The 18640-nt window shown below is 44.3% G+C and overlaps 1 protein-coding gene across 7 annotated transcripts in view; it reads left to right on the top strand.

Moving 5' to 3' along the window:
- The window catches only part of LOC112457842 (fasciclin-1), a 222842-nt gene that overhangs the window by 170597 nt on the left and 33605 nt on the right, over window positions 1-18640 (top strand). For all 7 annotated transcript variants that reach the window (XM_025021135.1, XM_025021133.1, XM_025021132.1 and 4 more), the window contains exons 4-7: window positions 4017-4147; window positions 4810-4906; window positions 10677-10842; window positions 11126-11286. In XM_025021135.1, coding sequence (XP_024876903.1) covers window positions 4017-4147; window positions 4810-4906; window positions 10677-10842; window positions 11126-11286 — 555 coding nt within the window. The remainder of the gene's footprint in view (window positions 1-4016; window positions 4148-4809; window positions 4907-10676; window positions 10843-11125; window positions 11287-18640) is intronic.

Here is an 18640-nt window from a genome sequence, read left to right as displayed (position 1 = left end):
GTGAGTTAAAAATAAAAGTGAGATCAGTATCTTGTTAAAAATGCATTTGAGGTAGAGGCGGCCGACGGAACTTCACTGAAAACAGGAAAGCAAAGTACTGCGAAGACATGGAAAAAAAGGGTGGAAGAAAGGGTCATTCATCGTGGAAAGTAAAGGAGTGAAGGGGACGCGGAGAGGTGGCGAGAAAATAAAAGTTGCTGAAGGAGGGATATAACACAAAAATCGCACCACTTCGTACGTAGAGAACCAACCCGTACGTTCAGCCCGCTTTTCTCTTCCTGAGTTTCCCTTCTGCCCTGCCCGATTCAATGAATCTCGGAGTGACCTTAAAGGAGATAATCCAATTTCCGTTCGCAATTTCTCGATCATCCATTGACTCGACGTACATTAACGAATCTCGACTAGAATTCGATAGAATGGGGGGGGGGATCTGATCTCATGTTTTAAAGATTAATAATATTCCATTTCGATTCATAGATCTGTGCCCGTTGCGATATATGTATAAGTGCACATCAAGCCGTCCGTACTAATTTCCATTAAGAATAACATTTGCAAGTCGAAAGGCAGTCGCGATTCCCCCCGCCCTCCCTCCCGCTATACATTTCTTTTTCATAAATTTTGATGATAATTGAACGATGGAGGAGAGAGAGCACGGCAGTTCCTCTTAAGAAACCGGAGAGCGGCGGATGAAAATTAGCGTGATTTCTATACTCGCCGTCGCACGGAGCTACATAATTCGGAATTCCCCGCTTTGCATGGAATTACCCTCGCGCTCTCTCTTCTTGGCTTGAATATTCATGCGGAAAGAATGCATTTGATTACTTAATAGCCGCGACTCGCCGCGCGTATAAAATTATTAACGTACGTCAACTGCAAACTTAAACGGCTCCTACTGTTCCTGCCGTTCTTCCCACGTTCCCCTCTCGCACTAATTGAAAAGCAGGGAGATTTTAACTGGAGACGTGGTCCGTTATTTTCTAAATTTACGCAAAATGTTAAGTGCTTCATTAAAGGGATTTTCCGAAAAAAAAGAAAATGTAACGACCCGGAAAAACGTTTCCACTTTTAAAGATAATCGCGCAGAGTATAAAAGATCGTAATGATAGGAAGTCAATTAAGATTACTAATATGATAACACATTGATAACCAACCAAACGATCGCCGCAATTATTTTTTCAGTGGAATTTTTTCCACCCCCCTCCCCCCGTTTCGAGGACGATATCCACGCGAGTTTATCGTAAAGGTAGTTGCGTGCGATAATTCATCGTTAACCACGCGCAGATCGTGATTATCTCGCGGCAGGGCGCCCAGGAGAAATAAACGAGCACGGGCTGCTGTGTATCGAGATGATAACTCGTACCCGCGTGTACCATACCATCCCCGACCGCGGATATGGGTAGCCGAGCTGATTAAGAAGGAGCCCGCGCTCGGAGAGGTCGCGAATGGCTCGGCGCAACTATCGGTAAAGTTTAATTAGCGTTAACTTTACGATACTCCGCGGTAGGCCAGGGCGGTCGCCGCCGCACTTTCCACTCGCGCGAAATTAGACGAAGCTCAACAAAGAAGCTCGGGCGAAATTAATATGATCGGTACGGTCTTTTGTTGCAACCGCGAACCGCTTTCAATCAAATGTTTTAGGAGCTTATACGTACTCTGTGACTCTGTCGACTTCTAATGTCTTCCCGGCGTTTAGTTGTTACGCGAAAAATCGAACACGCGGAGTAGGTAACCAGGCGAAAAATTAAGGATTCACATCCTGCGCTGGCGAAACGTTCGATCTCTCCCCCTGCCCCTTCCCCGGTCTCCCCCCGATGACTCGCGACCGCGAGCAAGATAAATGGGCGTCCTGGCTCGGCTCGTCTTATCCCGTAAGGAACACACAAACTTCGCTTTCCTCTCTCATTCCCGGTGAGTAAAACGATTCATTTCAAGCCAACCGCCGCGCCGCACCCCACCTGCCGCCGCTCGTTCCCCGTTCCCCGTTCCCCGTCCCCGTCCCCGTCGCTGTCTTTTTCTGCGACTACGCTGGATAAATGGGACACGCTCCCCTTCGCCGTCTTCCTTTTTCTCCTCTTATCATACGATCTTCCACGTTGCCCGTGCTTTCTCTCCCCTCCCCCTCGGAGAGCTCATAGGCGCCAACTTTCCGTGTGACCGCGCGACCAGCTCTTCTTTTCCTCTCCCCCTCCCTCCACCCCTCCTTCCCTTCATCTTTACAGACACCGTGATGGATGTTTCGTATTAAAACTGTCGGCGCGGCCACGATGGATCGTGCGGATATTTAATTATCTTCTCCATAAACGCATCAAATCTACATGTTTCTGAATCTTCAAACATTTTTAGACACTTTTCAGAATTTTATTCGGAAGACACTCTATTACTCCAAAAATATAATCTGTCCGTGATAGCACATATTGAACGGTCGCCATGATAATTCAACAGTGGCTACGGAAGCAGTCGGGAAAACAGTTTCTGATGGAATTACTATGTTAACTCAGTTCTATTATCAACGTCGCTTATTAATACAGTTTCTCAGCGTTTCAATTAGTTTCTTCCCTCTCCTCTCTCTCTCTTTCGCTCTTGAATTTAATTATATTTATTAAAGATGTTGTAGCAGAACCATAACAGCGAAAAGATTAAACTTATGGATATTAAATAAAATCTTGGCGAGGGGACATTTCTATCAGTGCGGAGAGCGGGGAAAACTGCGTCTTAATATTCTACAGACGAATTCTCCGGGGACGTTTGCAACTTCGACGCTTATGTTTCCCAACGCCCTTGTTCCTCCTCCGTTTCCCTTTCTCTCTCTCTCCCGACAGAGAGAAAGCCAAACAGCCAACGGGAACGGGATATCCCTCGCGAGATAAGGGAGCCAGGGACGATCGCGGGCGAGAACGAATAAATAGCGGCGGCAACGTTTTAGTGTCGTGCAACTTTTTCCTTTTTCGGGATGGTAAATGATAGTGCCTCCCGACGGAGGATGCGCAAAGGGGGTAACAGTTTCTACATCTTATCACTTTCCAGTGACTCTACTCTCTCGTGAAATAGCATGTACGTGGTGGAAAGAGGCAGGGAAAGAAGAGCGCGTGAAGGAAACCCCCTATCGCACCCTCCTCTTTGGCGGTGCTTCTCTTCGGCAGCAGATCTCGTACAATACAGTTTCTATACTTAAAGACGCGATACAAGCAACATACACGATCTCCTCTATAAAAGTTTCTAACGCACCCCCAAATTTACCGCGTCTAGTAAAATTGAAGAAACGTTACTTCAAGATGTTTTTTTTTGTTCTTTTTTTTTAGGAGAAGCCCGTCTTGCCAAAGAGAATTTTATAGTGTATTTACCTAAGACACGTGAATAAATATATGTTTTTCTCTCCTTCATGAGTTTACTATTAAAGCGTGCGTCAGTTGTTTCCGACAGACTCGATATAGCCGACGTTCGTCGCCGCAGGATAAATACTCGCTACGTGCACCTCCCAGTCTCTCTCTCTCTCTCTCTCTCTCCTCTCTCTCGCGCGCGCGCTCTTCCTAGCCCCGCGTTTATTCGCTTCCGCTTCCTCTCCACTTCGGAGGTTTATCTTCGTGTCTCTCTTCGTGTGCCCCGGTTCCCGCCAAGCTCGCGCCGTGAGCTTGACGTCGGTTTGTCTCACTTCATCTTCGCCGCCACCGCGCGGCGGCCGGATTCATGGATCCCGTTCGACTTGGCGAGATTAACTTGGTCCTTGCAAGTCAGAATTAGAGACTCTAAACCGTAATCCCGGGGTTGCTTAGTTCAACATCCCTACACCTGCCAATTACGTAATTTCCGGAGGAGATCTTTACTGAATGCAGTCTTATATAATATCTTCTCGAAATCCTCCTCCGTTCATTCCTTTTAACACAAGTTTTTTAAGCTATCATTATTTCTGCCTGGATTTCGATATACGGTGTTATAGATCAACTATTCTAATATTAAATTACGCGAAATTGTGACAACGTGTTCTTGCGTAAACAAACGATATCTTTGTGTGATTTCAGGTCCTGCACATCATAAACGAGGTCCTGGAGCCCGTGCGATCCAACTCGGCGGAATCGCCGATCTACAACCCGAACGCCTTTCAATTTCTAAACCAGAGCGAGAATCTCAATTTGGGCGACCATCGCGTACGGCAAGTATAGACTGTTTTCTTCGGTAAATCAGCGCCGAGGGTTCGGGAGACTCCGGCGCGAGCTATTTACACGGCGGTCGTTTTCGGTAGTGGGAGTGTCTATCGGCAGATATAAAAGAGTAACGAGGACATTTATTGCGACCTGAAAGAGAAGAGAGGAGAACCTTTTCACGCCCTCGAATCTGGGAGCGATAATCCGCCCCTACGCGTATATCGCGTTCTCGAAGCGTCACTTTTAAGAGATGTCCTCGTATTCTTAGGTCTTTAGATAGTTATTGCTACTTGTTGTTAAATCCTTTCAATTCGCGAATTTCCTTAGATCTTTCGATAGTTATTGCTACTTGTTGTTAAGCCGTTTAATTCGAGATTAACGCGAATACTCAATCGGTGGCAGTAAAAGACACGTTGCCACTGATATAAATATCTCATATTGATTATTATCCACATCCTCTCGAACAATTCCATGGACCATTCTAAAGTATTATTGCGCCGGCTCATCAATTAACGCAGTCCCCCTGATTTAAATATAAATACAAAAACTCGGCGCGCATTTAAATAACGTAAATAAATGCACGAACTTTTCTCGTTTGTCTTATTAACGTCGGCGCGTCTCGTACAACCACGCCTTCGTAATTAACCCTTCTTTTTTTTTCCAACTCCAGTACTTTCCGACAGCGGATCGTCATCGAGAAGAAGGAAGCCATCTTCAAGGCCGAGGGTCGTTTCACGTTCTTCATCCCCGTTGACGAAGGTTTCAAGGTAAGCGGCTTTAGCGACCACTTCGCGAATCGATCATCCGAGAAGGGATGATTTTAATATCTCCCCGTCGCGACCGATTTTCCCTTTAGAAAATTCGAAAACAATTGCATTCGTTGCGTCTCGAAATTAGATGGAGCAACCGAGAAGACTCGGATAATTCCAGATTTATTTAGGGATCAATATAAAGAGGAAGGTTAAATTCAAGATTTGTTAAATTCAGAATTTGTGTGTGTGTGTGTGTGTGTGTGTGTGTGTGTGTGTGTGTGTAAGTGTTTAACACAATATCAATGTATTTATAAAGATCAATTAGAGATCAATATAAAGAGAGGAAGGTCCAATTTAGGATTTGCTAAATTCAGTATTTATTTAATACAATATCAATGCGTTTATTTAGGGATCAATATAAAGAGGAAATTCTCTCTCTCGGGATTTATTAAATTCAGTATTTGTTTAATACAATATCAATGCATTTATTTAGGAATCAATACAAAGAGGAAGGTTCAATTCGGGATGTATTAAATTCAGAATTTATTCAATGCAACATCAATGCATTAATATTTTTAAATATGAGGGTGCGGGGGGCTTTCCGGGCTAAAAGAAATTTTTGCGGGTTGAAAAGAAATCAATTCACGATTAATTAAATTCAGAATTTATTTAATACAATATCAATGCGTTAAATTCTTAAGTACGGGGACACGGAGGCCTCTAGGACTAAAAGAAATTTTCTAGGTTGAAAAGAAATCAAAATTCAGGATTTGTTAAATTCAGAATTTGTTCAATACAGTGTCAATGCGTTAAATTCTTAAGTACGGAGACACGGAGGCCTCCCGGGCTAAAAGAAATTTTCTAGGTTGAAAAGAAATCAAAATTCAGGATTTGTTAAATTCAGAATTTGTTCAATACAGTATCAATGCGTTACATTCTTAAGTACGGGGACACGGAGGCTTCCCGGGCTAAAAGAAATTTTCTAGGTTGAAAAGAAATCAATTCAAGATTTGTTAAATTCAGAATTTGTTCAATACAGTATCAATGCGTTAAATTCTTAAATATGGGGACATGCGAGGGGCCTTCCGGACTAAAATAAATGGGTTGAGAAGATATCAATTCAAGATTTGTTAGATTCAGAACTTATTTAATAATATAACATCGACGCGTTAATATTTTTAAACACCGGGGCGCGGGAGGCCTTTCGGACTGAAAGAAATTTTCCGGGTGCAAAATGTTGAAAGAAATGATTATTGCGGGGATTATTGCGATACACACACGGCAAGATAAGTGTTGTCCTAGACACCGCGAAATTTACGCTCGCATTCGGAGAATTCGTTCCGCGCGGAGCAGCGTGTTGCAGCGGCGCGCGTGTTACACGGGATGACGTTTTACCGGCGGATGTAAATTATTCCGTACGAATACGTATAACGCGTGGCATTTAGACGTTTCAAACGTCGGATTACAAACGCGACACTCCGACGTCGCGCGTGCAAATCTATTTTAACGTCGAAGAAACACCGACGCGCGCGGTATATCCTTTAACACTTTGCGGGCTGCGTAAAAATGTAAAAATATGAGAAAAGCCGCAAACGCGCGCGCGCGCCGTAATTATTGTACGTGTTTTGTGGAAATTATAAGAACGTAGCGCGAGCTGGTCTTACTTTTACAGGCCGAAAAATGTTTGTCTCGGACAAATATATTCCTGTCACGTCGAACACACTCCCTCGACGATTCCGGGGGACGGTTTAAAAAGAAGTTTATCTATTTTTGTATACATCTACTTGTTTCGCCTGTTATCTATTTATTCGCATCTCATAGCAGGCAGGTTCGTCGTTTCACGACGTTTCACGACGAAATACCTTGAGAATATCGGACGCGCGACATAAACGCAAGGACTCACCCTCTGCCGAACGTTCCTGAAGAGCGATCGTCTCCCTCTCACCCTCTGCCGCGATTAATTCGTTACCGCTCCTCGATCTTATCGACGCTGTTCCGTAAATTCGTGGACGCACTCCTCACTGCTCCTCACTCGCAAAACACACTCGTGAAGTTTCGCGAACACTCGACGACCACTTTCTTCCCGATCGATCGCGTTCGATCAGCTCACTAATTCACTCATCGAAAGGATCGCGATCCTCCCAACCTTTCTTTTTAAGTGTTTGAGACAGGACTAATCTTATCGCCGTATACAATCTTATCTTCAATCGACTGCTCCAATTGTTTTTACACAAAAAAAAAACACTTTTTCGACACTACCGAGTCTCCCGACGGCAAAAAGCTCATGCCACATTCAGCGTCGACCACGTAAATCTGTTCAACACTATATACCGGCACTCGCGATAACTTACGAAATTGCGGAAAGAATTGCGCGAAGAGACTGATTGGCCGACGCGTCAGCTCCGAATCTTCATCAAACTCGATTGATCGATTCGCGCGACTCGCTTCAGATCGACACTTCTCCGCGACGTAACGTGCCGTCGGTGACCGTCGGCCGCGACATCGACGCGACACACATATATCACTGGCGGTTAAATCGGGTCCATACCGAGCACAAACGAACGCGAACGTCCCAAGCCGTCGCGAAATCCGTTGAGATAGCTCATTCGCCTAATCGCGAGTTCGGAGCAAAGCTGGGAAAGCACTGTGCAAACATGGCGGACAAATGGGATCGCCCGTGTCCATCAATTCGTCATGGCGATCTCTCAAGGCGCGTCTGCTCGCGATGCTCCTGACGATGACACGGTCCTTCTCAATTTTCCCCTCGCGGTCCTCTTCGATTCCTCTCACAGATAGCACTCGCGAATGGTACTCGTGACGAGCGACTCCGAAACGCGAGCAAGATGTTGCATCGTGTCGACAGCCGGCGAAACGCGACGCGACTTATCGTCGGTTACGAGACTTACGAGTACCGGGAATCATGTCAATCGCCGTCGGACGGGCCGATTGATACGCCGAAACGATCGCTCGTCGCGAGATCCGGCATTTCCGAATTCAGTACTCCCGTATGTGTGCCGAAATTTGCCTGAGATGAGCAAAAAACCGCGAAATTGCGAAGCGATCGCGACACAGCCGCACAACAGTGACGCTCGACGCGAACTGGCCGCAGTGGCCGCCGGCGATTAGCGAGATTTCGGTCACGCGATCACGCGATTGGCGCGTCCCGACGCGCGAAGATTTTTTTCGAATGGATCTACTTATTAGAAATAATAGCTGCTTTTATTACAGTTGCGAAACAGTAAAGCAGCCATTCACTTTCGATTGAATTGTTACCGTTAAACTGGACTCAGTTTGAGTCATTTTCAATCATTTCCGCACACAGAAAAGTACGTACTACCTGTCAGTAAATATTACTTTGTTTTAGGTATATTTGATATAAAGTTTATATATCCGTAAATCTACCACAAAGTCCATCATCACATTTACTTAAGACATATTCTGAATCTTAACCAAGTCTAGCACTTCAAACAAGAATATTTAATTAATGCAAGAATTTGATTTACTTACTTATAGAGTCTACGGAAGAGAAGCATATACACTTAAGTATAGATATATAATATTCTTGAAAGAAGAATAAATTCTTGTTTTGAGCATAAAATGACGAACTTTTCTGAGACTTGTGTGTACCAAGTATATCTCAAAACTATTATTAAGAAACAATTCTTTGTCGAAGAAAAACTATTACCTAAAACAAATAACATTAAATAAGTAATTGCTTTCCTTGGCTGTAGAATGATATTTTTCTATGTGTGTGTATATAGGTCACCATATCAAATCAATATGTCGTTAATTTAACTAAAACAATGTTAATTTAATTAAACCAATGGAGTTAAAATAATACTGTTTTGTGTTAAGATATATGAATTTCGACACACATGGTACTTAACAATAGCAAAACCTTATTTAACCTTAGACACACCATGAGGGTCTCTCAGAGAGAGATCCAGACGAAACTTTGCTTACTCCTCACAACAAATTTCGATATTTAGTTTTAAACCTGAGGTAATTTTCTTCGCCAGTAATAATTAACAAAGGAGATGTAATGTAATATTCAAATATTCAAACACAGAGTATGTTTGACTATTATATAAACATACTATGGGTGCTTTCCATTTACTGACACAAATCGACACAAGTGTTGTTCTGTCTTTGTTAATCATTGAATTCAACAAAAGATAGAACGACGTTGTGTCGACTTATGTCAATAAATGGAAAGCACCCTATGTGTTTGAATATTATATTAATAAATGGCCAGTTGGGTCAAAAATCTTCTCATTTAATTTTAACTTCATAATTTGACAAAATAAAACTTTTCGATACCATAATAGAAAAAAAAAAACAAGTCCAAAAATATTAATCTGGACCAGAGTTACAATCTATCAAAGTTATATGGGTCCATCAGACCAATGGTGTTTTCAGGATGCTCTGGAAACTGTGTACTAAGGTTAACTCAGGGTTTAAATTTCATTCCTTAATATTTAATAGTGTACAATATACATTAGACAATATTATAAAATGTTCATTGTTTAACGCGACGGAATTTACAGAAGAACCTAAAAATCTAGATATGCTATTTTTTAATGGCTATTTCTAACGCCGTATATATTTAAAATATTGATTAAAGTCGTTTGTTATCAGAGTAACGGTAAAAGCTTTTTAACAACGCTCTTCTAGGCGCCTAGCGGGTAACAAATTTTACGCGTTAAAATTTCGCATTCTCTCTTTTTCCGCGTAGAGTTTCAAGAAACGTCCATTAATCCCTGGCGGAAATAAGGATTAAAAATTATGAATTTCGTTGCACGAATCTGTGCGCATCTCCCGCCAACCGCTCCCCGCCCTCCCCCCCCCCCCCCCCCCCCCCCCCCGTGTTTCATTATGCTCGCATCGCGGCACTTCGGCGCGGGATTCCGCTTTTTCTCCAATTTTCAACGCCAACCTCGCGTACACACAATGGACGTTCGCGCGCACGTAATCCAACTTGGAGCGTAAAAACGAGCCGGAGTTAAACGAGCCATCCCGTCAGAAATTACCGAAAGTTTCGCGCCTGTACATATACGACGCGTCGGGCTCGGAACTCGGGATGCTCGGTGGCGGATCCGAAAAAAAGAAGGAAAGCGAGAAGAGAAGAGGAAAGAAAGGGAGAAAAAAAATAAGACCGGCAGGAAAGCAAAGAAAATCGAGGCGAAGGGGTGTGTAACGACGGTGTACGACTCGATCTCGAAAAGTTCCTCTCTCAACGAGGTAAGGTTAGGTCAGGTCGTCGCCTCGCCGAGAGGATCTCCTCCGCGCGCGCGGCCGGTATCGAGACCCCTTCCGCGCTTCCGTTCTCCGTCACACCTTTCGTTCCCTTCCTCTCGAGGATGGGATCTAAAGTTCGTGGTGTGCCCGCGCGGAGAAATCGGAGTTGCCGTGACAACGCGGTCAGCCGCGCTTTTGTGCGAGAAAGACGCTGAGGGCGTCGGATGAAAGGACGCGCGTGTATCCTAACAAGAATAGCGGGATGTGTGAGGAGTGTCGGCAGCCGGCGCGGCGAAATAAAAACTACGTCACTTCTTCTGAGGGATATATAAGTTTATTATTTCGTACATCGTGAAAATTACATTCTCCCAACAGTTAGATTCTTTCGGGCGAGTGGCAAAAATGTGACGACGCGAAGAATTATTGAGATAACAAAAAGTGAGATCGTTTTCTTTTTCGAATTACGACATGACGTATAATGATTACATAATTTATATTCTTCTCATTCCGATGGAGTTCTCATGATCCTCCGGCCTCTCTGTTACAGCCGGAGCCGAGGCCGCAGAAGATCGATCAGCTGGTGATCGACGGGCACGTTCTACCTAACGAGGTTCTCTTCACCGCGCCGACGCCGGACAAAGTGCCGTATCCAACCCTCGTGTTCAACGACAATCTCAGGGTCGTCGTCAGCTTTCTGAAGTCGCAAAATAAAGGTGATAATCATGCGCGCTTGTGCGCACACTCTACGTCTCAATCATCCAGGAGAACAGATTTTGGACCGTTGATTCGATTCAAAGAGTATAATCCGATCGAGAATTACTGTTATTAGAGATTGACGCTATTATTCCGCTATTATTCCGCGTTGTTGGTTGTTACGCTCGGCGCGAGAAGGCTTCGCCTTTAATAACGGCGCCCCCGAACGGGGGGCGTGTCCGCGCCAGTGATAGATCCGTTGCATATTATATTTCGATGACTAATTGATAGTCCAATTTTCAGTCTACGTTCAATCGGACACGCTGGTGGGCGATACGACTCATCAGGCCGGGGTGGTGCTGGCGGAAATAGTGAAGGCGAACATCCCGGTGCGCAACGGTGTCGTTCATCTGATACAGCGACCGCTCATGGTCGTCGACAGCACCGTGAAGGATTTCCTGGAGGTCAGTGTCCGAGCCGTTTGTCCTCAGTCCGATCCACGAGCGTCGTACAAAAGTAATCCAGTGTTAATACATTCGGCCGCCACGGTCAGCCGTGCGGATTTCCGGAAACGCTCTGGCGGTCGAATTATAAACGCTGAAATTACCAATTCTTTGGGTTCAGAGATATTACATTAATTCTATCAATTTATTTATGGAATCCTTTCGCGATAAAACGAATTCTGCGGCAATTAGCGCGTTAATCGATAATATCGTTTGACGCTTAATTATTAGATGTTGAGAATAATGAAAATAATGTCGGACGGCTTAATAGACAGCAAATATAATGAATTATAATGTGCACGGTGCGTCATGATGTCGCATCATGTTGGGTTCGCGCGGCCTCATCATCGACGTCATTTTGCCTCCCTATTCATTAAAGTGATTACATTGAAACACGGCTGCATTTCGTTGGGATAAATTGTTAAATACTACAAAGAACGGTTATACGTACAATTTTAATGTATATACGATTTTATAGAAGCGTATATGATATAGGTGTGTTACTTGTTACCATTTTCCCGACGTTTTAAACTAAAACAATTTGCGTTGCACGTGTGTTGAGTCAGACCAATATGCATACTCTACGTTTAAATTAATTCTCACTTATGAAAAAAAAAAAGAAGAAATAATTTCGTCTTGCGCGTCAAATATATCCAAATGTGTTTCCATTCTCCAACGTGCAGAAATATTATTTTAGCATTTTGCGATGCAGATGTAAACAGATTTGCATTTAGAAAAAAAGCAATGCTATCTTCATATTTCGCGATGCAAATACCCCCTAGATTTGCATTCCGAACAGCGGTATATTTATTTTTCAAAAATGCGTAAGCGTATATTTGACCGACATTTTTACGCGATATCATCTTTGTTTCTCGATAAAGAGATAAAAATTTGGGATGTCGTTGTAAATCGTTAAAAATCCGCGTATAGAAATCGTCGAAAATCCGACTATAGAAAATCACGGGGGGGGGGGGTGATGAAAAAGATTGCTCGGAGATTTACAGATGTATCCGCCGATCGGGAGGTATTAAGCTGAAAAATACTTTATGATACGTTGAGCCTCGGAAATCCCTTCGCTAAAATTCATCGAGCTTTCCGTGAGTCTTCAATCATGCCCGGTAAAACCCGGTTAATGCAAACGACACGTACGTGCGGCGAAAAAGCGACGGCGATTGACCCGGAAAGCCGTCTACTCGTAAAAGCATTGTGTGACCGGGGGTCCAGTTTATATACGTACCGTGAGAAGAACGCCGAGAAGAAAAAGTCGAAATTTATAACTTCGTTTAAACCTCCTTACTTCGGGAGCTCTCTGCGAAATTGAAGGCGGAGCCTTTGTTTCAAGCCCGTTCCACTTCGCAGCCTCATTCACGCCGGCTGTAAACGCGCGCGACGACGCGCTCCGTCACTGTCGAATCCGCGTTTTGTTTTTTCTCCACGTTTGACATCTACACGCGAGTGGTCTCTCACAGTCGGCGGAGTTGATTCTCTCTGTTCTCGATTTCGTCGGCGAGAGAAGCGGGAGCCTCTTTCCTCTCCGTGTCGTCCGCCTTTGAGCGCGACGCGCGCGCGCAGAGAAAACATCGCGATAATAATGAGAGACACAAAGCGTGATGAAACACGAGAAATTCCAAACGCGAAACATCACGGCGCGGATCTGTTATTTCAGAAATATATATCCAGCTCGAAACTCCGTTATATACTAAGTTCCGAGTCCGTGAGAAAACACAAGGCGCACGATTATAAATGTTGATACAAGGGAGACGTGGTTAATCAATTTCCGACAAGAGATATAGTTTGCCAAACGCGATCTTTACTTGCACCCGTGATTCCAAGGTGGCGGAACGGAAAAGGAAGCGATTATTTTTTCTTCCGTGTAACGTGTTTATATTCAAATATTATACATCTTTAGATATTTCGTGTAAGCGAAGAGCTGAGATAATATATCCGCGCGCATCCCTCGGAAACAAAGAGCGCGACGCGTTACCGCGCGAGAATGCCAGGTCTCGCGGCGGTGCCACAGTGCACGGTCTGCGCGATGTGCACACATTCGCGATAAATCGCGGTGCCGGGGCGAAGGCACATACACAGTCCCACGCGCGTCTCGAATCCGTGGAAATTTCTGCGCGGGTGCTTCATCTCGGCGACGCGACGCGATGCGACGCGACGCCTGGCGTCTATTACGAATTCAGGCCGCGCGATGCATTAGAGGGACATTAGTATTCGCAGTCTCGATACGTATATATCCCGACGTGACGTGTTTCGCGGAACTCGTAACACCGACCTCAAAGGATCCCGCGCCTCCCTCCCCCGGCATTGTATGTGGACCGCAGGGATGATAACGTGCCGGCTCCGTCGCCACCACTGCTGTCGCGTAATCGCTTCCGTCGTAACTGCTTGCGTCGTCAAGTATACGCGCACGCACAATTCGCGTCAAACGTTATCCAATCGCGAATCCATGTTATCCATGACGCAAGAGCCGGCCTGAACAAGGCAATTGCGAGCCACCAGGAAGCGCGTTTTTCGTCCCGATGGCGAATTTGCGGCATCTGTAAAGAGTTGTCGCGACGTATTTCACCCTTCGCGCTCAGAGAATGTGGAGTACCTCAATTTGGAGCGATCGACAAATAATTTATCTCATATTTTACAGTTTTAGCAGCAGTCTTATGAAATTTATCGGAACAGAAGTAGAGTCAGACGATTTTTTGTCCCTCCTTAATATCTTTATAACATCGAGCTGGCAGGCGAAGATATTATTCACGACAGTTCATAACGGTATATGACGGTTCTCGGGGATATTCGCTGGAGAACGTTTGGAGAAACGCTATTGGGCGATCGCCGTAATACTAACCGTTTAAAGATGTGCGAAGAGGCATCCGCAATTTGTACCACGGGCGAGCGCGTCGGCGCATCGAGATAACCGACGGCGTGTGTGTACTGGTGAAGCCGGGGAATCGGGCGGAAATGAGAAAGAGAACGAGCTTTATGGCGATCGTAAAGATTCTATCCGACCGGGCGCTGTTGCGTCGTCCCCGTGTATCGTAATGATTTTAATCTCGGCGGATTCGCAGCCATTTTAGTCGGAGTCTGCACGTAGCACGTGCGTGTAACCCGAAATAACTCGTGATAATGTAACGTTCTGATTATACGCGCACGTTTGGCAACGGGATAGACCCCCTCCGTGATGAACGCATTGTAATTCGAGTCTCTGAACCTCGAAATGGTATAAGAGTTTAAGATATGAGTTAATTTTGAGAGCTCTTGGACCATAACATCCTAGGGAAAAGATTTCCAAGATTCTTGGAACTCGAAAAGTTTTTCATAGAAATTGAAATTCTGATATTTTATCTTCAACTATTCTAATGGCCAAAGATAAGTTGTTGAAACTTAAAATAAAATTTACTTAATATTTTGTATTGTTATACGAAATGCAGCCGAAAGAAAATGCAAGGGGTATCAATAAAGTTAATCACGAATAATCAAATGAGTCTTTTGATGAGGTCGCCGTTACGCGACACACCGGATATCCCTCGACGGAAAAGTGATCTCTTACATGATATATTCTGCTAATCATTTTTTACATTGAACAGCAACACGAGCCGAAAACACCGCCATTCACAGGAAACACACTCGTCTCTGCAACACACGTACAGCAATTATAACTTATACCTGATACCTATACTTAAGCGCAATTACTCTACTTTCGATAACAGTGTCATCGCTCGGCTAGCAGGGACCTGTTAATCACAGGTGCAAGAACAACGAGCCAATTAGTTGAAACTTTACTTTATTTAAGACAATAACAATTTCATTACTCGTACAGGTGGCACCACGTCAAGCACAACTACTACAACTACAACTAGGTCACAGTATCACTTTTCACAAGAATGCCTCCTCATCAAGACAAGTTTATCCGATATTTATTTCATTTGGCGTCTCGATGTCGGCGATTGCGGGACGATGTTAATTAAAAATCAATCATCTATATTTAAAAGTTAATCATCTATATTGGCCATTCGTGTTGTCTTAATTACTCTACTTATGTAACGAATCTTTAAATATTTTGATACTGAGGTTTCCAATTTAAACGTTAAATTAGTTTGACGTCCAAAGACGTGTCTTATTGATTGATAAATGCAATTAAATAGGTTATTGGAGTTTTTTTAAGTTCATAAGCTTTTTCTAGATGTGTCTAAATGAGCAATTAAAGACTCCGTATCACATAAACCTTTCAGAAATACGGTCGTTACAATGAAATTTAAAATCAGTATCGCGACGTTGTTCGATAATAGTATCTACACGATCGGTTTTTAATCAACATCGTTCCACCGTGCAAAAAACGCTCTCGATGTAGCTCCGTCTTTTCCGATGGAAACGCATCGACGCGTTCGCCGGCTACCCCTCGGGACGCTTCTCATTCACCGACAGCTGTTCTACTTCTCGGAGAAAAACGTCGCTGAAAACATTATTTCACTCCACGATATATATACTACCACACGTATGCCTACATGTGCGAACGATCGGAACACACAACTCCGTTCTACGTGCAACAAGCGCATCTATCCCGCGGCCTCGCCTCTCGCAATACGTGCCACATTATCTATGTGCGTGTACACAGGATGACGCGCGCGAACGAGGGCTCGTTGACGGCATAATTACGGCTTCGTTGAAACGCGGAGGATAACAAGAGAAATCCGAGGAGCGCGATAGACCGTACCGAATCAAAGCGCACGCGGTTAAAAATACAATTTCGCGTCTTCGTGCGTGATTAGTTCGTTAATTTTAATGTTAATCCTTTTCTTTATCATTCTTTTTGCTTCTAACGCTAACGAAGCCGTAAACTGCTTGAAAATAGACATGGTCGCGCGGACCACCCCGTGTACACTCTATGTGTGTGTCACAATATGTATAATATATATATATATATAAACGTATATATAGGAACGTTTTGTACACAGGACAGGAATGGAATGTTCACGTGACAGCTGTTGTCACATGCGATATCGACTGTTTTTCAGCAATGATCCTCGGCACATCTCGCCTACTGTCTGCACCAGACCCTCTTGGCTCGTAGTGGATCAAAGGCGACGGGACTTTTCCTCCGCAGGAAACGTCCCGACCGATTGCGTCCGATGCATTAGTCGGGCTTGCGGCGACCTTTGATCCAAGGAGCCCATGTATGTTGTGTATTTGTGCTCGAAAAACGTCCCCGATCGTCGATGACCGCCGCCACCGTTAATTGAAATAGGAAACAGTTAAGACGATAAGGATGAATAAAATATTTCCAGGTGCTAAGGCGCATAAATATTAATATGGATAAAGTTAAAATGTATTGGAAATCCAATAACTACGTGACCTCTTAAATTCTAGAGAGAATTGAAGGAAACGGACGTTTAAAATAAAATATTCGAGTAATTCTCCGAAGCTTCGGAGATCCTCGGTTTCTCGGGGGCGTGTAATTATCGGATTCTTGGATTGCAACAGACACCGGTGCTTGTTAAATGAGTTAGCGCGACGATCGCGGAGTAATCAAAGGACTCTCGGGTTGTCATCGGCGGTCGGCGTAGTTGCGCGAGATACTAATCACTTACTTCCAGGTTTACTCGCATAGACACTGTGTGAACGAGAACAAGCAGGAAAACTCGATAAATGAAAGACAGCAAAGACAAAGTGCCGATTGGTGTGTAGGAGAGCACAGAATTCCATGTTCTGCCATGTCACTGCACCGCGCGCGCGCCTCGTGTGTCTCACACTGCCAGACCATCTCTCGCCACCTTTTCTCCCGCAGACTCTCCCCTGTCTTTGATCTTTGACTGTGCTCTCTTGCCTTTTGATTTACACACTTCTCTGCGAAAGGGGGACGACACGTCTCACACCGGGTGCCGGGTCATAATTAAGCATAATTGTACCCATTACATGCCGGGGACGTCGAATCAAAGTCCCGAGGACATCTGAGCGTTTTCAGAAAGAGGCTATTCAGTTTTTCCGTTTTTGGGTCGCTGGAGGCGATCCAGTACCGCCGGAACCACCGAGTGGCCTCTCTGTCAAACTTTCTTTGACACGATTTCGTCCGCCCGGGAACTGAATCGAACTGAAAACTAGCACGATCTTTTCGATGCCCCGGCCATTACCATCATTGCCGGAAGCAGGAACGGGGGACGGTCGCGTGACGCTTGAATCTCCGGAGCGCATATCGCTAATTAAAAATATATATAGTTAAGTGGAAAATTTTAGTGACGATTATATAATAAAACGGATGGTCAAACAGTCGTAAATGAGATTATATTGCTTTAAACAAATTTGTGCGACACTATTTACGGTAGTTTTGCCGCAAGCGAGCCATCAGATACGCTTGGATTTACAGGATTTTAACAGTTATACGAATAACGTTTGATTCACGCGACATTGGTCGCGACACGAATATACTATTATCTCGTTTATCCATCCACTTCATATTTCGCTCGCGAGACGGAGTCGGTCGTTCGCCCTTCCGTTCCGCGCTTCCGCTCATAGTAATAACGGCACACCAATTGTCACATACAAACAGTACATCTGTATATAATGGATACATACGACCCATATATATTATATATATAATACACATATATACCCGCCACATCGAGAATTCGTGGTGCTCTATTCCGGCGTTATCTCGCGCTTTGAATCTCGTTGCGACCCTTTCTCTCGCCTGTATCCACACAGCGAACTTGCTCACCTTGCTACTTTGGCAAGCATCTTATGCTCATATAGAACCTCTGATTGTGAGTCTATTCGCTCCTTGTATTTTGCCGAGTTGCGAGTAGCCCACCCCCTTAACCCTCGCGTTCTACGTCCCAACAGCCGCCCTTTCTTGCATTGTTCACGTCACCCCGGAAGTTACACGCTCTTTCGCGCGTACGCCTTTGTACATACACGCGCACGCAAGGTGATCGAAACGCCGTAACCACGTTGTAACGAAGAGCCGAGATTTATTTCTCCTTGGAAACACTGATTATTTATAGCAAATATTATAAATACTCCAGGCCAGTTTATCCCGCACCGAACTTCTTCGAACGAAGCGTCAAAGGAGTCCCGTGCTCGATAGCCTTTATGAATTTATTATGAATTTATTTTTAGCCAATTCTCACGTGAACTTTCCCTTTCAGTATTTCCTACAAATAATGAACTTTGCGAGACTGCCGCTGATTTTCCTTTTTCCACGCGGAAGAAGAGAACTTCGCGGAGCGGAGCAAAGTTCACTGATTTTCTCTCGAGGTCCTAAAAAAAAGAATCCCAAACTTACAGTCTACAAACAAAAACTACTTTATTAATATCGGTA

This window comes from Temnothorax curvispinosus, unplaced genomic scaffold (assembly GCF_003070985.1).
Source record: "Temnothorax curvispinosus isolate PA1 unplaced genomic scaffold, ASM307098v1 QBEX01008353.1, whole genome shotgun sequence".
Taxonomy (NCBI): domain Eukaryota; kingdom Metazoa; phylum Arthropoda; class Insecta; order Hymenoptera; family Formicidae; genus Temnothorax; species Temnothorax curvispinosus.
This window is presented reverse-complemented; position numbering and strand designations above follow the sequence as displayed.